This window comes from Apaloderma vittatum, unplaced genomic scaffold (genome assembly GCF_000703405.1).
Source record: "Apaloderma vittatum isolate BGI_N311 unplaced genomic scaffold, ASM70340v1 scaffold27907, whole genome shotgun sequence".
Taxonomy (NCBI): Eukaryota; Metazoa; Chordata; class Aves; order Trogoniformes; family Trogonidae; genus Apaloderma; species Apaloderma vittatum.
Genome location: NW_009728269.1, coordinates 9,867 through 33,020, shown reverse-complemented (window position 1 = coordinate 33,020; position 23,154 = coordinate 9,867). Strand labels below are relative to the sequence as shown.

The 23,154-nt window shown below is 42.2% G+C and overlaps 1 protein-coding gene across 1 annotated transcript; it reads right to left on the bottom strand.

Moving 5' to 3' along the window:
- Positions 1 to 668: 668 nt before the first annotated feature.
- On the bottom strand, positions 669 to 22,729 carry ACO1 (aconitase 1, soluble). Its single transcript, XM_009874026.1, has 20 exons — positions 22,610 to 22,729; positions 20,779 to 20,947; positions 17,984 to 18,121; positions 16,528 to 16,597; positions 16,236 to 16,419; positions 13,433 to 13,572; positions 12,258 to 12,429; positions 11,708 to 11,808; positions 10,566 to 10,682; positions 9,187 to 9,346; positions 8,564 to 8,699; positions 7,973 to 8,057; positions 7,537 to 7,693; positions 6,883 to 7,007; positions 6,010 to 6,114; positions 5,369 to 5,511; positions 3,757 to 3,904; positions 3,258 to 3,380; positions 2,137 to 2,322; positions 669 to 883 (listed from the first exon to the last, which is right to left on the bottom strand). The coding sequence occupies exons 1-20, from the start codon at positions 22,704 to 22,706 to the stop codon at positions 770 to 772; spliced, it is 2,670 nt and encodes an 889-aa protein (XP_009872328.1). The 5' UTR covers positions 22,707 to 22,729; the 3' UTR covers positions 669 to 769.
- Between the last annotated feature and the right edge of the window lie 425 nt (positions 22,730 to 23,154).

The following is a 23,154-nucleotide window of genomic DNA, read 5'->3' as shown; positions in this document are numbered from 1 at the left end:
TCAAAGAATAGAAACTAAAACATGGTAAGTCAAGACTTACATGACTCTGCTCCTACATGGACCAATGAAAAGAGTTTGCAGTCAAAGCTTTGTTCTGCGTCTTGGTACTCAGGACAACATGACAAAGAACACAAAACTTCTTGAAAATAAATTTAATTTTATGCATTAGAAATACTATCCCCAATAGGTCCACCTTTCAACAAAGGCTTGGATTGAAAAAAACAAAGTTCACATTTTTGAAAATTAATAAGAAAGCTAAATAATTATGTTCAGTATTAGATTCAGATTCTGGTCAACTGAATAAGAAAGCAAGTCAATATCAGATAATCAGGAAGAAAGAGAAATATTTGTTTATAGTGTCAGTTAATTTTTGGACCACTGGTATGAGCATAAAATAACTTCAGAGGCAAACTAAATGGACCAAATATATGAAATCAGCACATGATCTCCAACAGTTCCACACACAGATTCCAGCAGTATCTTAGTGACTTTTGCACTGCATTCTAACATAACTCAAGCCAATCACCATACAAAACAAATAATAAATGCTGTTTAACTTTAATTGGGCAAGCGTGTCCAGTTTCCTGATACACGGAATAATTCAGCATTGTAAACAAGCCTTCTAATACAATCCGTGAAAAAAAAACAAACCAAAACAAAAAACCACGTTCACTTCATGGTTCACGCTTTCAAATTTGTGATTACCATAGTTTTAGCGCATTCACCAGAAGGAGGCTTGTACCTGGGTATTTTTGCTTGATGTTTTTGACTAGGATGCCATTTTTCGGATCATGTAGTTCAGAATGCCGCCATTGTGGAAGTACGTGAGCTCCACATCAGTGTCAAACCTCATGATGGCTTGAAAGGTTTTCCCAGTATCCAGCTGTTGGGGACAAAGAAAGTCATTGAAGCAGCAGAACCTCCCACACGTTACATGACATCACAGTAAAATAAGGAGTATTATGACAGTTTTGCCATCTTATGAAATGATGATAGAAAACTAAAGTGAACAGGCACTGGACATCTGCATTTCTTTTCACAGTGGGTGACCACCAGCTGCTGAAGACTGGTTTGAACTAAACCACATTAAACACAGTCTGGAGTCTCCTTGCTTTGCATTTGCTGCCTCGTTTAGATATATTGCTGACACAAGCCTAGAGGCATGAGAGCTGACCATCCTTCCCAGCGGTTACACTAACTCCTGATGTTCTGCTATGTGGTCGTTCTTCTGGCTCAGGTACAACAGCAACACTAATTTCACTAGCCTCCCTTGAGGCCGACTGTTTGGGAATCAGAAAAGCACAAGGACTTGTGCATTAAGTGAATAAAAATGTTGTGTTTTACTGAAGACTCCCTCAGCCAGGTACTTCCACACAAATGCACCATGTTCATCTGTGACTGACAAGCTGACTCTTTCAGACCTTTACTTTCTCCATTTCAGAGCAGTTAATGACATGTGCAAGCAACTGTTGTTAGAAACTAATGCAGAGAGAGCACCTCCATTAAACAAACATGCAACACATAGATTACTCTGCTAACCGCTGTGAAAAAAAACCAGATTTTGATGCTAATAGGTAAAGTCAGTCAGTTTTACAGATATTCCAGTCAAGAATAAACCTAATTTCTATTGCAGATGCTAACATATTTCAAAAAAGGGCATTGGTTTGGAAAAGCAGTCTTTCAAACACAAGATCTGAAGTTTAACCAGACTTCATGTTGGGCATTCTTAAACTTCACTGTGAATGCTGCAGTAGACATTATTCTGTCAGCTGAATTGTCAATAACTTATTTTAAACTCATTTAAATTAGTCAGTTAAATAATTTGAATATCCACAGTTCACTTTGTACTGTGCTTCAAACATTTAACCGAGACAAAAATTTCTAGTGGACTTTGAAAGACTGGTCTGAAATACAGGACTGCTTTGTGCTAAATAAAACAGTTTGGGCAGGCTGCTTTTATATCCCGTCACAGCAAAACCCTATTAAAATGACAGTTTTCATCCCCTTCATCTTGATTCCTCTCCCTTCTTCAGATGAGAGGCTTACTGCCATATGAAAGCATGTTCGTTGAAGAGACAGTTAATTTTGAGAGCAATTGCAGTAATGAAGAAAATTCAGACCTTGGGTGTCTCATACCTTAATCTGGATGTTCATCTGCGGTTTCAGTTTTTCGGGAATGACAATCGTGTAACGCTCCCGTCCAGTGAGTCCTAAAGTCCCGGCATCCTCTCCAGGCAAATACTGCAGAGGAATCACTCCCATCCCAACCAGGTTGCTTCGATGGATTCTCTCATAGCTTTCAGCAAGAACAGCCTTGACACCCTGTGAAACACACGACAGGTACAGTTATCTTCATGGCCCAGGGTGGTCCTTCTGTGCTCACAGGAATGAAATTGGTGGGTCTGTGGTCCCCTCAGAACACCACCATTTAATTAGTATCTAAATCTTTACATGTTAATACAATTTAGACAAAAACAAAAATCGCCATTGGAAAACAAGCTGCCAAAACTGTCTCCTGCTCTGGAGACTTCCAAACCCCGCCTGGACGCGTTCCTGTGTGACCTGCTCTGGGTGACCCTGCTCTGGCAGGGGCTGGACTGGGTGACCTCCAGAGGTCCCTTCCAAGCCCTAACATTCTGTGATTCTGTGAAAACCTTAGATGAACCTAATCTTAAACACAACTCTCCTAAAACTTTAAAAAACTCATATGCTATCGTCTTCATATATTCCACACCAAGTAAGCTGGAATCAGAGTTCAGGCTAGTAAATAGTGTAGGACAGGACAGACAAAGAACAGAACAGGTATTTCACTGTACGTGGATTTTTGTTAGGCGTTAGGCTCCTACAGCACCCCTGCAATCTGCATGGTGAGGTCCTGCTGAGCTTCATTTTCACTGATGCCACTTGTCTCACACTTTCTGACTTCCCTGCTAAGGGAGCTGAAGGAATAGGCTGGAACAGAACCACAGTCCGCTGGCTGATGGGAAGCAGAAGCAAAGAAGTTTGCCTTTCTGATGCAGCCTTGTGAACTTCTAGCTGAAGATCAGTCAAGGCTTCCAGTCTGAAGAGGATCTATTAATATTTAAAACAGCTTTTGCAACTCTGCTGTGGCTCTTACAGGCAGCTGATATTTCAAAACAGCTCTTGCTATCAAAACTGAGAATGAGCTGCCCAGGATGTTGGCTAGAGCTAGTCTTCCTGCCAAAATAATGCATTTTTAAGCCCTGTCCTCCCTCTACTTTACTGTGGTCACTCACCAAGAGGAACGGTCCTTTAGCTGCCCAGTCCCTGGAACTTCCTGCACCGTACTCCTTCCCAGCCAGCACAATCAGAGGATGACCAGCCTGTTTGTATCTTTCTGCAGCGTCAAACACGTCCAGCTGGAAGGAAAATGCCAAACATTTTACACGCTTTTTGGAGGTGGATGTGCAGGTCCAGGGGAAAAAAGAATGCGTGTCCCCTCATGAAGACTTGAGCCCACACTGCCACATGTCCCATCTTCAGAAGGTTTTAACCACACACGGCTTGGTGGCTTCTGGTCTGATCCTGCACCCAGCACAAAGCTGCACCTTCCCCTACTGCTTCTACCTGCTTCTGTTCTCTACTGCTAGGTCAGCACTGCTCCTGTCCCCTCATGAGCTTCACTTAAAAGGCACCTAAGTAAATGACTTTCCTCCTTACTTAAGCTGTAAGGAGCAAAGCCAGTATTAACCCAACCCACTCTCAGCCTCAGTTTAGAGCAGCAGGTGTACTTACAGTTTCCCCAGAGGGGAAATGGACAGTCTGAGGTCCTTGTTTATCAATAAATTTGTTCACCAAGCGAATGTTTGCAAATGTTCCTCTGGCCATGACGGCATCGTTCCCTCTGCGGGAGCCGTAAGAATTGAACTCTCGAGGAGTCAAGCTATTAAGGGAAAAGAAAACAAAGTGAAAAAGGAAAGCGATGTTGTTTTTAGACTGAAGCACTCGTGCTTTAGAAGAAGAAAGTAAGGAACTGGTGTTTTAAGGCAGCACTCAGCTACCTGATACTTCTGCTTTTAAGATCTTTTTAAATGGGAAAAATAAATTTAAAAAAATAGATCGAGTCGAGACGTGGCATCCCTGGCGGCAGGGAGGCTGGATTAAAATGATCTCTAAGGTCCCTTCCAGCCTAGGCCATTCTATCATTCTATGATGTCTGCCTACAGCTTGGTGACAGAAAGCATCTTCTGTAGTATTCTCATCCCCTGCCCTAGAAAACAGTACCTGATACTGAAGCAAGGATTTCGTTCATACAGTCAGAAGATGCAATGCTATTCCTAACAGCTGGCCACTGAAAATCCTCCTGGTTATTTATATTGCCAGAGCATCTAGAGCAAAGGTAGAGACTGCACTGTGCTAAAAGTCCAGAAGGCAGAGAGAGACCCTGCTGTAAGTGAGAATTACAGAAGACAAAGTTCATTTGCAAACAGAGATATGGCAATAAGGGGACACCGCAGCCTAACCACAAACAAACCACGTGATGGAATGCGACAAAAAATCGGACTGTTTGCATTGGGCTACATCCAAACAGCAGCTGTGACACACAAGATCTGTGTTCTAAATAGCCCTGCACACACAACATTTCAGAGTAACTGATAGCAGAGGGCCAGGAAGTCCAGAGCAGTTGGTCTGCAGTAGATCCCACTGTTTAATAAATTTCCTCTATAGAATTATTACGTCTAGTGATTTATTTCTTTTTTTATACTGTCAGTGCTGTTCTTCAAAACACCACTGAAGTTGTAAGAAGTGCTAAAACAGACAATAAACGTATTATATGATCTGTGAAGACTGAATAGGCCAACTCAGCAAGTCCTAGTCATGCTGCCCATAGAAAAGGACCAACATTTTACAGCAGTTTGGGCTCCAACCACAGTATTTTGTCAGTTTTTCCAGCTGTACTGGAACCTAAACTTCTGAATGTTCTGCAGCTCCTGACTGCCTAGACATATGAAATAGCTGCATGTGCTGGGAGCAGTGAGCATAAAGTCAATTTCTGGCATTAAGGACCACGATTGTTTTGCTTTGATAGGGAAACAAATCCTGATCCCCTTATTTATGAACAGACTTACTGCAAAAACCAGCCTGGAAGTTACCCTCTTCCCCTTCTACAAACAAAGGTCTGCAGCTCCTCAGTGCAGCAGATATGCACACCTGGTGCAATTCTTACACTTGGTGAGAGCTGCTGGAACAGCAGTGAAAGAAATGTGGGTTTTTTTCTTCCTTTATATATTCTCCAGGCCTCTGCCAAGGTGAACAGACAGCTGGTATCCGTGCCTGTAACACAGTGCAGTAGTTGTGACTTATTTCCTCTTCCCAATTTGCAACAAGAACAAGACACAGTGCTTACCCTCTGCTGGTCAAGTAACGGGCTGCAGGGCTGTTTCTTGCAATGTTCCCAGCTGGAGATATGTGGTCAGTTGTCACAGAATCTCCAAAACTCAGCAGAACATAAGCATCTTTTATTGTTTTGGGGGTCTGAAGAGCCAAAGTCTAAATCGTCAAAAATACAAAATTATTAAAATACGGCACAGAAATCCTTTACCTTTCTCAAAGGTGCAAATTGCAAAACAAAGTCTCCCTTTTTAAGCAGTTTAGCAGAAAGAAAAAAATAACACTATTAAAAATATTTATGCTTTTTAACAAAATAGGATGTTCTGGCTGGCTGTCAGGAAGTTCATGTATGAAGAAACAGATGAGGCAAAAAAATGAGCTGAGGCTTCCCGTGGTACATGCATGAATGCAGATGAAAATCCAGGATTCCTAGATATCTGCACGCATTGAAAACTGCATTTTCTTGTAAACAGTAACGAAACAGCAATCTGAACACTGAGCTATTTGGTGCCAAATGCAGGCAGGCAGAATTGTAGATTTTGTTTCCTGTCCTTTTCCCTCACGTGCTTCGTGACTATTTGAAAGTATTTCAGTGTAAAAGGCAAGTGAGATTTTTCAAAAGCCCTGAAGTGGCAGGGAATCCTTACAAGCACGTACCAGACCATCAAAGAAAGGAGGAGACTTGATGTAAGTCGATTTGGGGTTCCAGGTGTACAGTTTGTCAGAAGGAGCATCTAAGGCATTCCAAGACTTATTTACTGTCTGAAAAACATACAAAACCACCCCATTCATTTTCAAGTTTTCAGAAGCAGTGCAATTACTTCAGAATCCAGGTAGACTCACAAATCAGCAAAACCCTTGTGTATTTCTTGAAGCACTTTGGAAATTTTTATGACAACATACATTATGGGTTTTTCTTTAAACAATTATATCTATTAATAGCAAGTAAAACCTTCATTTCACTGCAAAAGAAAAGCTTCTCATCCAGTTTTCTGACAATAAGATTTTTCGTGTACACAGAAAACACTTTATAATTTTCCAATCTATTTATCAGTACTCTTAAGAAGCTCTCCTAACATGTAAACTTTAAGAAACCTTTGTTTCAACACCTGAGAAAGCCTTGCAGGAAGACATTACCAAGTACAAGTCTTTTTTCTGATGTGAATGCTACTAGGTAATGCAGATGTATTTTATGTCAGCTGAAAAACACTAAACATCTCTGAAAATGGAAAATCTCATCTTCTACTGTCAGCCTAGGATGACTGTTTCAGACACATCGTTTTATATGTTACATTAAAAAAAAAACATTAGGGAGCAATTTTCAGGATATGGCTGTCTGTAGGAACTAATTAGTTAACTGGAAGGCATTTTTTAAAAAAATAAATAATAAAATGTCATTTGAATACTTATCCAAACACAAGCAGCAGCAACAGAAAGAAAGGGTTTGTTTCATTATCAACACCAGCTTATTGACCATCTTCAGAACAGGAAAGTGCATCAACTAAGCTACTGCCCAAGGGATTAAATCACCTCTATTTTTTGGTAGACTTCCTTGAACATCCCTGGAATAACAAATTGACGCTCAACGGCCTGAATCTCACTTCTCGTTGGCCAGATATCTTTCAGGAAAACCTTCTTCCCCGAAGCATTTATTCCTGTAGAAAATGGCACTGTTATGTTTGTTGCGTAAATTTTCCATTAACATGACACGAAAAAGTTTCCCGTAGTGTTCTTTGGTTATGCATCCCTTCTAACCTCGTCAGCACTCATGGGATGTTTTATTTTGCCTGGAAGGGTCTGACAAAAGAGGGCCTCAAACATAATGATGACTGTATGTGTGCCTCCTTTTGTGATTTCCAATGGCCTTCCAAAATAATTTATAGAATAATTTCGGCTGGAAAGGATCTTTGAGGGTTGTGCACAAAGAAACTTCAGTAGGACAGGTGAGGCTGTGACCTAGACATAACCAAAGCAATGCCCCTGTGGAATTACAACACTGGTCAGCTCTGGCTTCCCCCTTTCCTCACTCTGCAGCCTTCTTGCTGCTTTGTCTCTTAACAATTACATGCTTTGCATCCCAGAGGTACTCAGTCACATCTCCCCAGGGCAAATGTTTCTGAAGAGCTTAATTCCAACCAGTTCAGTCTATAAACTGTGCAGAGAAGTGTCCTGACGCTGTCTTACCCAAAGGCTCTTTCTCAAAGTCAATCCGGACAGTCCCTGCAATGGCGTAGGCGATCACCAGCGGTGGGGAGGCGAGGTAGTTAGCTCGGGTGTTGGGATGGACACGCCCTTCAAAATTCCTGTTGCCAGACAACACACCCACTGCCACCAGGTCTCCCTGTAAGAGAGAGTCAGAGACAAAGGCAGCTGAAGTTCCTGCAGCCCCCACACACCCCGCAGGTCTGCAGAGCTGCTCCGTGCTGCAACATCAACGACTGGACAGTCACAGAACCGTCTCCTTCCAAACAATCCCAAAGCACTTTGTGCAGAAAAGAGAACACAGACTGAATTTCCTTCATGCACAGCAGACAAAAGTCAGTGCACAGTAGAACACAGCTCAGACAGAATACAACAAAGAACAGCTTACCTAAATAACCTGCACAGGAAAGCCACGTACCTGTGTAATGGCCTCAACCACGGGCTCTGGCAGTGGCCCACTATTGCCAATACAGGTCATACAGCCGTAACCCACCACATCGAACCTAGGCAGAGCACAGAAATAACCAGTGAGCAAAGAGCTATTTTGGAACAAGATATTTATCCCCTTAGCACTGGGCTAGGGTTACTTTCAGAAGATGCACTGTTTTAACAAACAAATTGGTGCTGAGAATAGCATTTTTGAGAATGCTCAATTTTTATCATTGCAGAGACTGTCCATACACACAGAATGAGGATCGGCAAAATGTGTTATATAGCAAGACGAACAATATCTTGCTGTGTCATTTATGTTATTTAAAAAGCATTGCTCTTGAAAAACAGATCATTTTCCTGCTTAAGAACACATGTCTTCAAGAAGCTACAGCAGGCAAAAGGCTTTCACCCTCGTGGGCACAAAGTCGGCACAGCCGCAGTGCGTTACCCCAGGCAGGATCATTCCCCAAGATACCTCCCCCGTATCTTTTAAACTGTACAGAGAAATAGTTGTTCTATTGCATCACTTCTTGTCACTGCCTTCAGTTAAGCAGTCACAGGACAAAAGCACCCTTACCCTAGTTGGGAAAGGTAGCTCATAACTCCACTCTCCCTCAGATAGTAAGTGACAACCCCGCTGCCTGGGGACAGGCTTGTTTTAATGTACGGCTTCACTGCCAAACCAGCTTCGACAGCTTTCTTAGCAAGCAGTCCTGAAAAATACAAAGGACAGTTGCAGGTTTTCCATGAAGTGGGACAGTTTGGTGGATCAACATGTTAACAGAAACATCATTAAATCACTGGAAAACAGAAAAGGGTCCATTTCCAGCAATGAAATGGCACAGTGAGCCAACAGCAGTGTTACTGTACAGAGTTATTTAAGACTTTTGACAGCCTCTTCTTAGCTCTGTATAACAGCTTTCGTGCACTTGAACAAGTGTCAGAGGTGCTGGTTAATTCAGTTCCAGCTTGCTCTGTAGAGAAGACTGTGCAGGAAAAAAAATGCATTTTCTTAATCCACAAGTCTCCCTACTGTTTCCAGAATTCTTTCTGCTACCCTTAGTGAGTAAGCTCAGGTTTTGTGCTTCAAATGACAAACCCAGCACTGTGCGTGCAGAACCACATCAGTGTTGCACTTGTTTTTCGGACACACAGCCAGAAACACAGAGAAACTACTGCATATGAAGCTAATGACCTTACCTGCTCCTAACATCACTGAGGGGTTACTGGTGTTTGTGCAGCTTGTAATGGCAGCAATCACTACTGAACCGTGAGAAAGTTCGAAGTCACAGCCCTCAAAAGTAAATTTGACTGTGCTGTTGTGTCGGTCTGGAGCAATTTGGAATCCCTTGAATCCTTGCTGTAAGAGGAGAAAGTAAGAATCAAATGGATGTGGTTAACATAAATTCTTTGACTGGAAATCAGTATGGGCTGGGAAAGTCATGAATGAGAAGCATCTCTCAGTCACATCTGTGCTTGCACATTTAGGTCCAGAGGCGAAGGTCAATGTGATAGACAAAAATTTTTTTTCTGGAGTCTATGCTAGTCTCTGTTTACTGATAAAAGAGGCAGTCTTTGTACAAAAATGTATTTGTGTTTTCTTCCTGCACGAATATATCCCTCTTCAGATTGCTCAGACACTTCTTGCTCCCACATGCTCCAGACTTCTGACCACTTACAGTTGTTACACAATCTAGTCTCAAGAATTTAGCCGTAACATGTAAGACTTTTAAGCAATGAATATCGAACAGTTCACTCTTAATACTAAGAGCTGACTTGAGAGGCAGAAGCATAACAACTGAAAACAAAGGAGCAAGAAGGCACTGAGCACACTATGAAAAATTAAGCTTACAGATCTGAAAGTATAAGGTCATTTAGTGGAGTCTGGAACATGTAACAAGACAAGAATTATTAAGAACTGCTATAGTTGAAGTTTCTTGCTTCATATCACTATAGAGTTCTGCCTTTTAACAAGGGCAGCTACTGTATCTCGTAAAAATTCACATTGATTTTGGAAACTTAAGTGTCTGGACCTATAAATCGAAATAAAAATCTTGCTCTTCTTTCAATGGCCACTTTTGACTGGATGATAGAGACAGAAGTATTTTTTTCTTCCTGCTCTCACTGCCAACATCAAAGAATCTTGGAGACACATGTAGTTCTGAATGCAAAACCACCTTGTGCAGCTCAGAGCATCACCTGCTTGGAAAGCTGGAGAGCTGGGTGGTTAGCACAGACCTCAGTGTAGGAGCTGCCTGGTCAACTCGTAACAACACCTACCGTGGCCAGCTCAGAAATTGCAGGTGACCGTTGAAACCATGTCAGGCCTAGACCGATCCAAAAATCAGAAAGAACAACTACTTCAACAGGATGTGAACACCTTCATGTGAGAAGCATCATCCCAATTTTAAACTACTCACTGCTGAAATCACCTTCTAAACTGCATTCAAACGTCTTAATTTTCTTTTCAACAGGCAAATAAAAACCGCACAAGTTAACCCTAGATTGTAGCTCCTGAACACCAGATAACTTTTAGAAGCACACATTAGTTCGTGTGCCCAAATGTTCCTGGTCCCTACCTTGGCTCCCAGACAAGTCTCAAAGTCCTTCTTCATATCTGACACAGCAACTTTGTCCTGAGGTCTTTTTGGTCCACTGCAGCAAGGCACAACAGTGTGGAGATCCAGCTCAACAACCTGTTAAAGAACAGTGAGAGGTCAGCACTGCATGACAGGTTGAAGGTCATTTAGCCACAAGTATGCTTACTTCTGCTCCTGAACCAAAGCTAAGTCTTTATGCTTGTTTGCAGAAATTATCAAAGACATACAAGAAGGTAAAGATCAGAAGAAAAAGAACAGTTCTGATTTCAGACCCTGTCAGCTCCGAGGTCTGGCTCTCAGAGGTACTGCAGTGACTGAAAACCCAACATATGACTAAAGCTTCCAAACAGTACAGATGTTTTTGAGAATTATGTCTTCTCACATGCTAGTAACAGGGTCTTCTTCAGAGAACAATTACATGAGAAATCCTGGTACTGGCATAGACCAAAGCAGAGTTATTCACCTTGGCCTTGGGGAAAACATCCAGTCTATTATACAACAGAGATTATCATATTTTCCTGTTCCTCACCCATGTTTCAACTTTGGTTTTATAGTGTGCTGTATCTTTCTGCATTTACTAAGGTTTTTGAACCATCATGCAAACTTGAACATAAGTTACAAGATAAATCCTTACTGTAGAGAAAACCAGGAATATTCTTGAGTTTCCCAATACAGAGTAAAATCTTTGTTTTCCTGCACAGAAAACAGCTTGTGTGGTGTGTGGTTACCACACAGAGCTTTTAAGTGTCTTGACTCACACAGTAAAATGAGCTGCTGAACAGAAGGGTAAAACTGGGACAAAGCTGGCACAGCCAACATCCAGGCTATCTTTATGGCTAGTCCAGCCTAGACTGGGCTTCTCAAAACTGCACGGATCAAACTGCAGAATCTGCACCAGCTACAGCTCAGCTGAGAGCCAACCGACACCTATGTCCAAATGTTCACACCTGGAGAGCAGCCACCTCATCCCACTGGGCCATTAGTTACGACAGCTGTGTGGAGCAATACAAAGGATAAGGAGGCCCTTGACTATTTGTTATTTCTGTGAAAAATAGACAATTGTCACTCTAAAGTAGGGCAGGGCATAAAACAAAGAGCCAGAAGACAGAGTAGTTTCTAACCTGTGTGAAGTCTGGATCCTGAGAGGAGTTCTTGAAATCTCTTAGCATTCCCACAACCTCAAGATACTTTTTGGTACACGTTACTTTTTCTTTATCACGGCCTAAGGTGAAAATCAAATATATCGAAACACAAATGAAACCGAGGAACTACTGTGCCAGGAAAAGTAAAAAACACCTAACGGGCTATTTCAGTGCTCACTCTGTACCCTGCACTATGAGATCCTTTCAGCACAAATATTAGAGACTCACAAAGCAACTGAGCAGACTTAGTGCCTTTTGCAGAACAAAAACTGAAGTTCCTTCTCCTGCCATCTGGACAAGCTAGGTCCCACAGAGCTAAGCAGGCACTTAACTGTGAAACTGTCTGAAAATTGGATCTTCCTAAATATGGACCCAAAGAGCAAGAAACAACATGAGTAAGTGAATACAGTTTAAAAAAGAAAAAACATTACAGCTCAGAAGGCTCCACTTGATTCAACCCCATTGCTGACTACACCTGGTGTCCTTGCTTAATTTACTTCTTTAGCCCACAATCTCTTCTGACACTCACCAGTTTGTAAGAGGTACCCAATGCTAATATCGTCCACTGGGAAATAGGCAGCTGTGGCTCCGTACTCGGGACACATGTTGGCAATGGTGGCTCGGTCAGCGATTGACAGCTGGGCTACACCAGGACCAAAAAACTCCACGAATTTACCCACGACTCCAACTTGGCGAAGGTGCTGTTAGAAAAATACAGCGCCTGTGTCATTTCTAGGTGTCAAATGATGTAAGCACATACATTATAAAATCCAGCTTTTGACTTCAGAGAAACCTTTTTTAAAGGTTTCTGTAGCCATTTGAAACCAAGGAGATTTGGTATATGAAATCCCAAAGACAAGGACACAGAGACGTAATGCTTGAATGATTAAGTATAACACAGGGATGTATTCCTTCTAAACTTGTTCTTCCTCTCATTTAAACTAGAGTCTATCTTTAAACAACTGTATTTTTCTCCACATAATTTTCTACAGGGAGGAGAATAGTGTAGGGTCTTCAGCTAGGAAACCCAGAAAGATGGAGAAACAGGAAGAACCAACTGCACAAGCATATGAATCAAATCGTAAATGACTGAACACACACATCTAGATGAACTTAAAAAAAAAAAAACATAAGCTTTCCCCATTTGGAAGTTCCTTCTAGAGACAACACCCCAGGATGAACATGTGTATCAGATTTCTGAGCTCCAACAACATTAACGATGGCCCAGTAATACTCTTAATTCAGTCATAATCCACAGATTGAAACAAACATGTAATGAACATTTCAGCCAAACACATGCAGATCAAAGAAATCAGACTGCAATGCTTACTGTCTGTTTTCAGGTTTTACATTGCCTTCTTTTAAGCAAGGACTTCAAAAAATGAAGTTATTGTGCTTCTTTTGAGGTGGCAGAGAAAGCAGATCCTTTTACAAGCACTGTTGTTCCACAATAGGTCTGCACATGAGAAATTTGAACAGGCCATGAGATATCAGCTCTCTGTTCTATTTTGTCTGACTTTTGGGAAACAGATTTGCCTGGCAAATTTGCTATTGTTGCTGGGCAGCTGATTTTAAAAAAAGAAAGTCCAAAATTACTACATGGACGCACACACAGGGCTCCTAAACACAAAGCACAGCAGCCCTGTTCCACAGACTGTGCACAGCCTCTTGCAGCACCGGCAGAACAGCAGAGACGTCCCTTACCTTGGTGATGGTGAGCACGATGTCGGTGGATGTCACCAGGGGCTGAGGGTTTCCCAGCAGCTTGTAGCCAACCACCTCAGGAAGCACCATGCTGATCGGCTGCCCCAGCATCACCGCTTCTGCCTCAATGCCACCGACACCTGTACACAGCAGGAGACGACAAGCCAACTACTCTGAGACAGTAAACTGACAAAGACAAACCCATAAAGTACAACTGACTGGTGATCACTAGATTTAAGGTGTGAAAGAGAAAGCAGACAGCCAGAGGGCTGAGCCTTCTGCTAAGAGGCACTCCTCATCTCGCTTCAGCTTCTGCAAGGTTGAGCCTCTTCAATTTTGTTTTATTTCATACTTTCATCCTGGTTCCTCAGCCATTATAGAGGATATTAGGTAAATCTGAGTAACTTACTCTGAGGATGGTTGGCTTCTATAATAACTGATGTAAAAGTTTTGTTTAATGATTTAAACATGTGATGCATAAACAAAGAACAATTGATGTGGCACCAGACATGGTGTTCTGCGAGTCAAATGTATGTGGACCATGACTACTGGTCACCAAACAAACTTAAAAGTTATTTTAAAGGAAGGAAAGATTACTAGAGTCAAGACTGTCAAGCAACTGACAAAAATGCTACTTGTTCAGACAGAAATATCTTTCTTACATCTACTAAGTCTCAATATGGCTTGCGCACATGCAGATGGGAACTCTGTATAAGAACACCCTCACTGGTAAGGACACCTGCAGTGACCGCTTCATTCTGCTGGTTTAGTAAGGTGAAGTATCAAGATGCCATATGCAATCTACAAAAACATGATATTTACTAGCAATTTGGCATTAGGCAACAGTCCCTCTGCTGTTTATCTTCCACTTTTAAACCCTCTACTTTTTGTTTAGTTTAATTCATACAGAGCTAGAACAAATTGCCTGTAACAGTTAATTCTGTATGCCAGACCAGTTCTACCGTTTTTCCCACTGAATTGTTCTGCAGAAATAATCTCCCCTTTATTTTACGCAAAAATATGTTTCTACGTTGATCAAAAAAGGTAATTCCTGTGATTCTTTTCACTAGGCACTGGATCATTTAAATAGTCAATTAGTTGACGTGACTGGCAGGTCACCACAGACAGGCAGGATCAAGTTCAGCATTACCAGCCACCACCAAGAAACACTAGATCCAAGAGTGTGCACTTGGAGCACGTGGGGTACAGACTGTGCCCAGACAGACTTTTCACATTCTGGAGAAAAATGAAGCTCTCTTTCAAGCAGCTATTGTGTTAGAACACCATTTAAATGACAGTTCCATGTACAAAGTGCTTTCAAATATAGAATAAAAGGGACATCTCTCATCACAAACATGTCATGGTTGTAAATAAAGTGAGGTTGTTTGTATTTGTTTTCAAAAGTAGCAGGAATTCCTCCACTCTTGACAGGAAGTCTCAATCGACTAACATTGCTACAGCAGTACAGGTGGGGTGTTAAAAACACAATGTTGTGCCTCTGTCACGCGTGGTACTGAGAAGTTGAAAGCATCTTTATGAACAGTGAGCAAATGCTGTGTAAACCCACAATGTCTTCTGCATTTGTACAATATCTATTTAGGACTCTTATTATCACAACACAGGAAGACAAAAAGCTCCACTGATGTTTTCGCTACCATGTGTGGGATCACTGCAAGTATTCTCATTTTCATACCTACTTATTTAGTCAATAATTCAAACTCTGCAGTTTGCCACTACAAACAAAAGAAGAAATTATTTGTATTTCTGTACCAAGTATTCTGCAAACTACTGACATCAGAACATACTCAATAGTGCTGTTTTTCCACAATGGCCTTTTTGGTCATATTTAACTCACTTGGATCCAACTTTCAGCATCTTCTGTCTAACAGGTCATTTGCAGCACTTTTTGATAAGGCAACACTCTGAAAGTAGCCAGGTGACTATGGAAAAAATGGATGCTTCAACTCCCTCGCCTTCCCAAACAACTAAGACGTTTCCAGAAGTATTATTTAATATTCTCCCTGCCTGTTTCCTTGTGATTTAAATACAGGATAGAAAATATATAAAAAACCCTCAGACAACACTACACACACCAGAAACAATCTGAAGCTGTTATCAGAAAAAGGAACTTAACTACAAAGTCTTAAATAACTGTAAGAGACTCTACCAGATTCTTTTAACTTGGGGTTGATCTGTGCATTGTGTCTGCCTGGCACAGGGATAATTTTTCTGCACAGCATCCCACACAGTGCCATGTTTTCAATCTGCGACCACACCAGTGCTGACAACATGCCAATGTTTTAGCTATCGCTAAGCAGCGCTGCACAGCGTCAGGGTCTTCTCTGCTTCTCACTGTGCCCCACAGCAAGTCAGCTGGGGTGGGTGAGACACTGGGAGGGACACGTCCAGAACAGCTGGCCCAAACTGAATGAGATACCCTGTGCTGTAAAACATCATGCTCAGCATTAAAACTGTGAGGTAGAGTGCATTTTTCCAAAGTAGCTGCTGCCCAGATCCTGGCTGGGCTTTACTGTGCTGGTGGGAGGTGGTGACTGATTCTCTGTATCACTTGCTTTTGTTTCCTTTCCCTCCACTCCCTTCACCTACTTAAACTGTCTTTGCCTCGTCCTGTGATTTTTTTTTTTTGCATTTGCCCTTCCAACCCACTTCCCTCATCCTGCTGGCAAAAGGGGCAAGCGAGCAACTGGGTGAGGGCTGATCTGCCAGCCAGGGTGAGCTCAGCAGCACCTGACACATGGCTCAGTGGGCTGACGGACCATTTGTGACCCGCTCCTGCACATACCCCAGCCGAGCACCCCCAGGCCGTCGATCATGGTGGTGTGTGAGTCGGTGCCCACCACGCTGTCTGGGTAGTAGTAGCCATCCTGGTCCATCACCACTCTCGCCAAGTACTCCAAGTTCACTTGGTGGATGATCCCAGAGCCTGGCGGAACAATCCTCATGTTTTTAAAAGCCTGAGAGCCCCACTGAAACAGAAGGAATGGGAATAAAACATTTTCAGTGCAGACAAGCACTAGAAGAACTTTTGGTCATTACGCATTTCTCCATGCAAACAGGATTAATTCTTTCAGTACCTTTAAGAATTCAAACCTTTCTTTGTTCCTCTCAAATTCCAGGTCCTGGTTTTTTTGCAAGCTGTCTGATCTGCAAGTGAAAACCATCAGCTGTCAGAACCAGAAGTATCCATCCGGAATTTGGGTCTGGTCAGACATACCCAAAGGTTGGAAGAAGAGTTATTAGCTCATGTTAATGCTGATCAATCTCATCTTTTCAATCTCACTGCACCTGCGAGCTGCAGGCAACCAGTGAAAATGATTGAAGAAATCTTGACAAGATAAGACCTGAAGCCTGGTTCAAATCCAAGTGCTAATCTGCATATTATATATGCAGCAGGCCTGAAACCCACAGTGCCAGAACACTCATTACCCCAGAGATGAGTCTTTAGATAATTATTACTAATTTTGCATCTATTTTTAAACTCCCTAGTGTTATGCATCTCTAGAAAAAAGTTACAGGGAGCTGATTTTTGACAGTTATAGATGTCAAAATTTTTCTCCCCTGCCAACTATGAAACAGCATTAGTGAGAATTTGTATTATTACTAATCTGCAGCTAAAAAAAAAGTAGGAAACAGTCATATTTGAAAACTCTCTAGGAACATTCTTCTACAAAGCACGCTTCGCAATACATTTCTGCTCAGCAGTTCATTACTTTTATTCTAAAGAAGCCTCTAAACGTCAGCACCGAGAAAGTGCCCTTCACATCCTTTAATTTCTACCTTCTGTGAATTTTCTTCTTTGCAATGCCATAACTGAAGCAGACCAATTCAAATCTCCTACAGAGGACAATAAATAGCAAGCAAGGAATTTGAAAGACAGAAGAAAACCACTGAGAAACCTCTACTTGCAGGATCTGTTTGGAAGAGTAACTCAGCAGGGCCATGTTTCAATACCAGAGGGCAGAAGGACCCTACGCAGAGCTCTTGTATTTCATTGAGGGTCTAACGAGTGCTAATCTCTCTGTAGCATGGTGGGGACTGAATAGCATTACGGGATTTTTCCTGCCTATAGGGGCCACATCAACCAGTACTTCATGTGCTTCTGCCTGGAGACACTGAGCTAGCAAACAGTTCCTCAGAAACAGGCTGCAGCAGCTCGCATCTGTTCTTAAATAAGGAAGAAAGGAGATATTCTTGTGTGTCCTTTCCAAAAAGCCATGCAGGGTCAAAAAACTGCATGTAGAAAAAGCTATTTCTGAGCAACTAATAATAATGGAGTATTATTATGGAAAATTATGATCACCACAGGTCTGCACAGAGCCTGTTTCTATCAACATTTAGTCCAGGCTTGTGCTGCTGAGAGATACATCATACAAAAAACAAAACTCCATCTAATTCACAGCAACTTCTTAGAGTCTAGAATATTATAGTCCAAGTGCTAAGAATATCACTAGTGGAACTACCTTTATTATCAGCAACTGGATCCAGCTTGTTTTTTACCACTAATAACCAAGAGTTATTTTGCATCCTTACCGCCTGTTAAAATCAACCTGGATGGAGTGATCGATCACTAGGTCAGCAGGACAGATGGGATTGATTTTTTCAGGGTCCCCACCAAGTTTCTTCACAGCATCACGCATCGCAGCAAAGTCAACCACAGCAGGTACCCCACTGAAACAGAGAAGGCACAGGCAAGGTGAAACAATTTGGGAAAAAAAACCACAACAAAACAAGCACGACCAAGATCCTGACGCACAGAACAGACACCGATCGTCCCACATAAAGCAAACTGCAGCCACCCTGAACCCTGAGACCACTGCTCTACAGCAGAGACCTTGGGGAGACAAAGTCAGAGGAGCAGAAGGGAGAGAATGTATCTGTATCCTGAGCTCTGTAAGAATGAAAAGCTACAGCAAAAATTCACCAAATAACAAGAGCAGTGTAACACGCTTGGCTGCGAATGCGGAAACTCAGTCCCAGTCAGCGTTCCTCTGGGACCTTGAACTGGTTTCTCTTCTTTTGCTCTGATCCTTCCCAATCTGTTTAAAAAGAAGGAGGAGGGGGAAAACAACAATGACCTTTCTTTGATTCTTTGCAGCGTTTATTTGTCTGATTTTTAAGGCTAGAGTCATCTCTTCCAAGTTTTTCAAAGCACAGGAGAACAGTTAACTCGGGCTGTTTGGTACATTCCACACTTCCAGTGACACTGGCAGAGCAGGGCATCAGATCTCCTAAACTGCAAAGGAATAACCACCTTTGCAGAGTAACTGCAGTGCACCGACCTGCCCTGGGAGATGACTGAACAAACACAAAAGGCAGAAACAAGGTGTACCACTCATCTTCACTAACAAATTATTGTGCTTACCACTGACAAAAGATCCTTATGTCATAAGTGACACTCAAACAGCACATTTTCAAGCCACACATCAACATCCACATTTCTGCCACCTTGTGTATCTTGTGACAATCCTGGAAGCCCTTGAACTCCAACAGACTCAGAAAAAAAGTCTGTATGTCTCACTCATCCAAAATGATTTTTAGCTCCTAAATTAAGCCTTCCTTACCAAGTCAGGCAGGCCAAATACAGAGGAGGCCAAAGCAATGCACATGTGGGTCTTTTGTCCATCCTGCACTTCCAACGCGAGTTCAGTCACAAGCAAACAGGGAGCAGTAACCACTTCAATACTCATCCTACCACACACATTTCCATATTTATTTTAATAAAGCCTCTGGTGCTTCTCAGCACATACATGTCCATCTTCCACAGATGTACACGCTACACCATGACATTCTTCCATCCGTTGGGGAAAACCTCTTGCACACCAGCCCATTTGATTTTGCTGGCGGCTGAGACAGAGAAAGATCTCTATGAAGTGCTTGTAAGGCTCTGGCACCATTCTGCAACCCACTGAGAACACACTGGTTCTGCCAGGGCAGCCCAAGGAAGCTATGATTACTTTGAAATATATCAGAAACAATGCAAAAAGAAAAGAAAAGGCTTTGTAACTCCCACACAATTCTAGCTTGAAAATCCCGAGTGTTTACAAAAACGAACAGAAAAAGAGGTCTCCGTTATCTAACCTTGTCACGAATAACTGACGTTGTCCAGCAGATAAGATGTTGTTCTAGATCAGACCTAAGAATTTCTGTAATTCTAATCCAGGACTCATGAATGTAATTGCTTTATGGCTTCTGGAAACTTGCCAATGCTACCTTTTCCAAAAGATCCCACTTAGGACCCTGTTCAAGACCTCATTTTCACAAATGCAGCTGCTCTGCAAGCTGACAGGAACATTTTCAAAACTCCGCAGGAGAACAGGGGGCACGAAAGAAGCACAGTAGTAAAAGGAACCATGTTTGCTTGAAAATTTGGCTTCCTTTGTGCTCCAGCTTTTTCAAATGTTAACAATTGCTAGCAGGTAAAAAAATAGCTAGGAAATCAGCACTTTTTTCAATTGAGGCTCTGCCGGTTTTTCCTGATGTCTTCAGGAGCTGAGCTGTACTGGGTCTCTATCACCTGAACAACCTTTAGGAAAATGCAGAACAGAAGGCATGACAGCTGGGACACCTGACTGCTCCGAGAAATAAAATCTCCAGACATCTTGGCAGCACGGGGCTTATCATGCACGAAGGATGCTTTCTTACACTGGCAGAGGGCAAAGGTACAAAAGACAGTGGACTTGCAAGCCAAATGTTGTACAATAACAGTCAGAGGCTACTGTTTCACTGGAAAATTGATTTTTCACATCCAGAAGTGTCTACTGCCTGCTGACACATGGGGACTGACTGCAATAACAACACCCAGTCTTCAAGGTCCATTAGGCAGCAATCTTAATTTCTGGGAAAATGTAGACATTAATTTTTTCAATAGCAGGTAATTCTTAAAAAATATATTTGGGATGATATTGACTCGTAAGAAAATAATGACATGGATTATAAATGAGAATTGAAAAAGGCAGAAAATCAAAAACAAGAGATCCGGGGGGGTGGGGGAAGACACCACCACACACCCCACAAACAGCAACAATAATAAACCCTCTGAACTCCCTCACATGGGTGTAATTTATCCATCCCAGTTTCTCCCACAGTTTCGAGGAGTTTCGTAAAGGTGTTTATTTCTCCATCCCAGAAGCACTTCATTTAATGCTTTTATTGTAACTTTTGGCCTCTCCAAGCATTGCCTGTACCATGACAGCCAGGAAAGATGAAAAAGGTCTTTTCAGTGTCTCGCTGCTATTCTTTCCCTCAGCTCACCCCTCCTCCACAAGCTGAGCTTTGCTGCATTTTCAAGAGCCCCTCTTTCTGGCTTTGAAGAGCATCAGACTCACGTGAAGTCTTGCAGAATAACTCTCGCAGGCTTAAACGGCACCTCAACATTCTTGTGCTGCATCACCTTCCAGTTGAGAATGTTCTCAACATCGCCCTTCTTCACCAGGAACTCATCGCAGTTACGGACTGCTGCTTCCAAGAGGACTCGAATAGAGAACGGCAAGCGTGCTGCAGGGGTAAGAGTCAAGAAACAAATTCAGTTTTTACCTGAGGCCACGTGCCAGTAAGCCCAGAGTTCCAAACCTGAGGCAGGTGGGTCCTCTAGTGCTGTCCTCGTGCTCTCACCAGGCTCTATCCCAAATTACCCAGCACCCTTTTCCAGCCTCCAGCTCTGTCAGCAGGCCAGTGCTAACTGACCTGCTCCATCCATCTCTTTAAGCAGATTTATTATCCCAGTCCCTGTGAGACAGCAGACATTACTTCGGACACACGCGGCACTCATCTTGTTTCTCTGCAGTTTCCCCTCACTCTTGACACTGAATACCAACATATGAATGCACTAGAAAAGCATAATTTTCAACCTGATGTCTTGGAAAGCATAGCTCTAGGGGTCTAGACAGTCTCTTCTCCTCTAAAGATGGAGAATGAAACTGAACAGCAGTAAGACTGTGTCGCTAATCTTCTTTATAGAATATGACACAATATATTATTAGAGCAGTCCTGACAGCTTTATGACAAGCAATGTGTATGAAGAAAAAAAAAATTAAAGCTTCCCTGTCATTCCTCTCCTGGCCCACTGTAGTAATAGCTGTTAGATTTCCTCTCGGAATATTTACACTGAAAAAATCTCTTGAGAAGTACATACTTTCTACAGAGTCCCCAAGAGACATAAGTCACTTAATCACAGTGAGACCTTATTACTGCTATCACCAAAAAACCCTCAGCTGTGAATCAGGACACAGTACTTCAGAACCATTTAGGGATATCTTGTTGTTGTTATTTTTTTTTGGGGGGGGGGGTGGTTTGGATTTTTTTTAATCTGTTCTCCCTCCCTGCCCTGTTCTTGTGTTGCTAAATTATTCCATTTTTTTTCTGGTGGTTAGAACTGAACCCTTTTTTCATTTAAAACTCTGAAGTTTATCACACTTGGAATCCTGGAAGAGATCAACTAGTAACACCATCCATGTATTTGTCTAATTCTTAAGACTCATCTGTGCTTTTCACATGCCAAGTCTGACATAATTGATTTCTCACTTACACACTATCTGAACCTGCCATGGATATGCATCACTGTTATCCAGAGAAAATGTTCCTCCTCTGGCTACCTGAATTCTTCTTAACCATCTGTTTCCTTTCTGAAAGAGGAAAAACACCCAGCATAGACAGCTCTAAGCTGCAGCTACTCGCTTTTGGAGTCAGTGGCATGGATTGTCAGATTACTGGTGCCACATGGAAGCTGTTTAAGTACATCCAGAGCGTCAGAAGAACTAATGAAAAAGCCTCCTCAGAAAGGATTTTATAGTCACTACTCTTTTTAAAGCTGAATATTGTCTGGATGATTCAGTTATGTCACAGCGTTAGGTCCTTTTCATCCTTTCACAGCAGCACAGCAATGTGTGAGAAAACTTGTGGTCCTAGTTCCAACTGCTCATCCACTGAAGAAAAATGAGACTGCTGTGTACACACCATGTGGAGAAAATATGACTGTGATCCTGCCAAAATTTCTGTGGGTCTAAATTTTCAGAAGCAGATCTTGCTAAAATTTTGTTTTCAAGAACCATCTTTTGAATTCATAGTTCTCTCCAGTGACCAAATACCACCCAATGTCCCAATGCTTCTGCAGGTTCTGTTCAATGTCAGTGAAACAGTTTCCTTGAGTTGTCACCGTACCATATCGCACATCTTCCAATTTACTCAGGTTAAAGAACTTCTTCTGAGGCTGCTTAGGGTCCAGTGGCTCTACAATCCGTACAAAAGGGTTGCTCATGGTTATTCAAGACCCTTGGTGTCCCTACAACACAAAAGAAAAATCAAAGCCATTGTCACGACACCTGTCCTGCACACAAAGCACAATCTGTGCCACACATGCCTCTTCCCCTGCAAATCTACCTATAACACATCCTCAGAGGTAAAATATCTGCAGAGAGATAAGAGCATTGTGAAAAACGTGGAGACGCCAGTGGTCTGCAAAGGAAGTTCAATGTCTGCACAATTGTCTTTATGCTGCTTCCAGATATGTGCCCTTTGGATCCACCAACCACCGACGTGGTCCCATTCCTTAGGGGGCACTGGCCTAAAGCTAAACAGACAGGGAATTGCATTCAAAACTAAAAACAATGCAACTAAACCAAAAAAGAAGTTTTACTTGAGTCAGTAAATGATAACAGACTAATTTTACAGATGCGGACTATAAGAGACACAAGGAACCCTCCTGA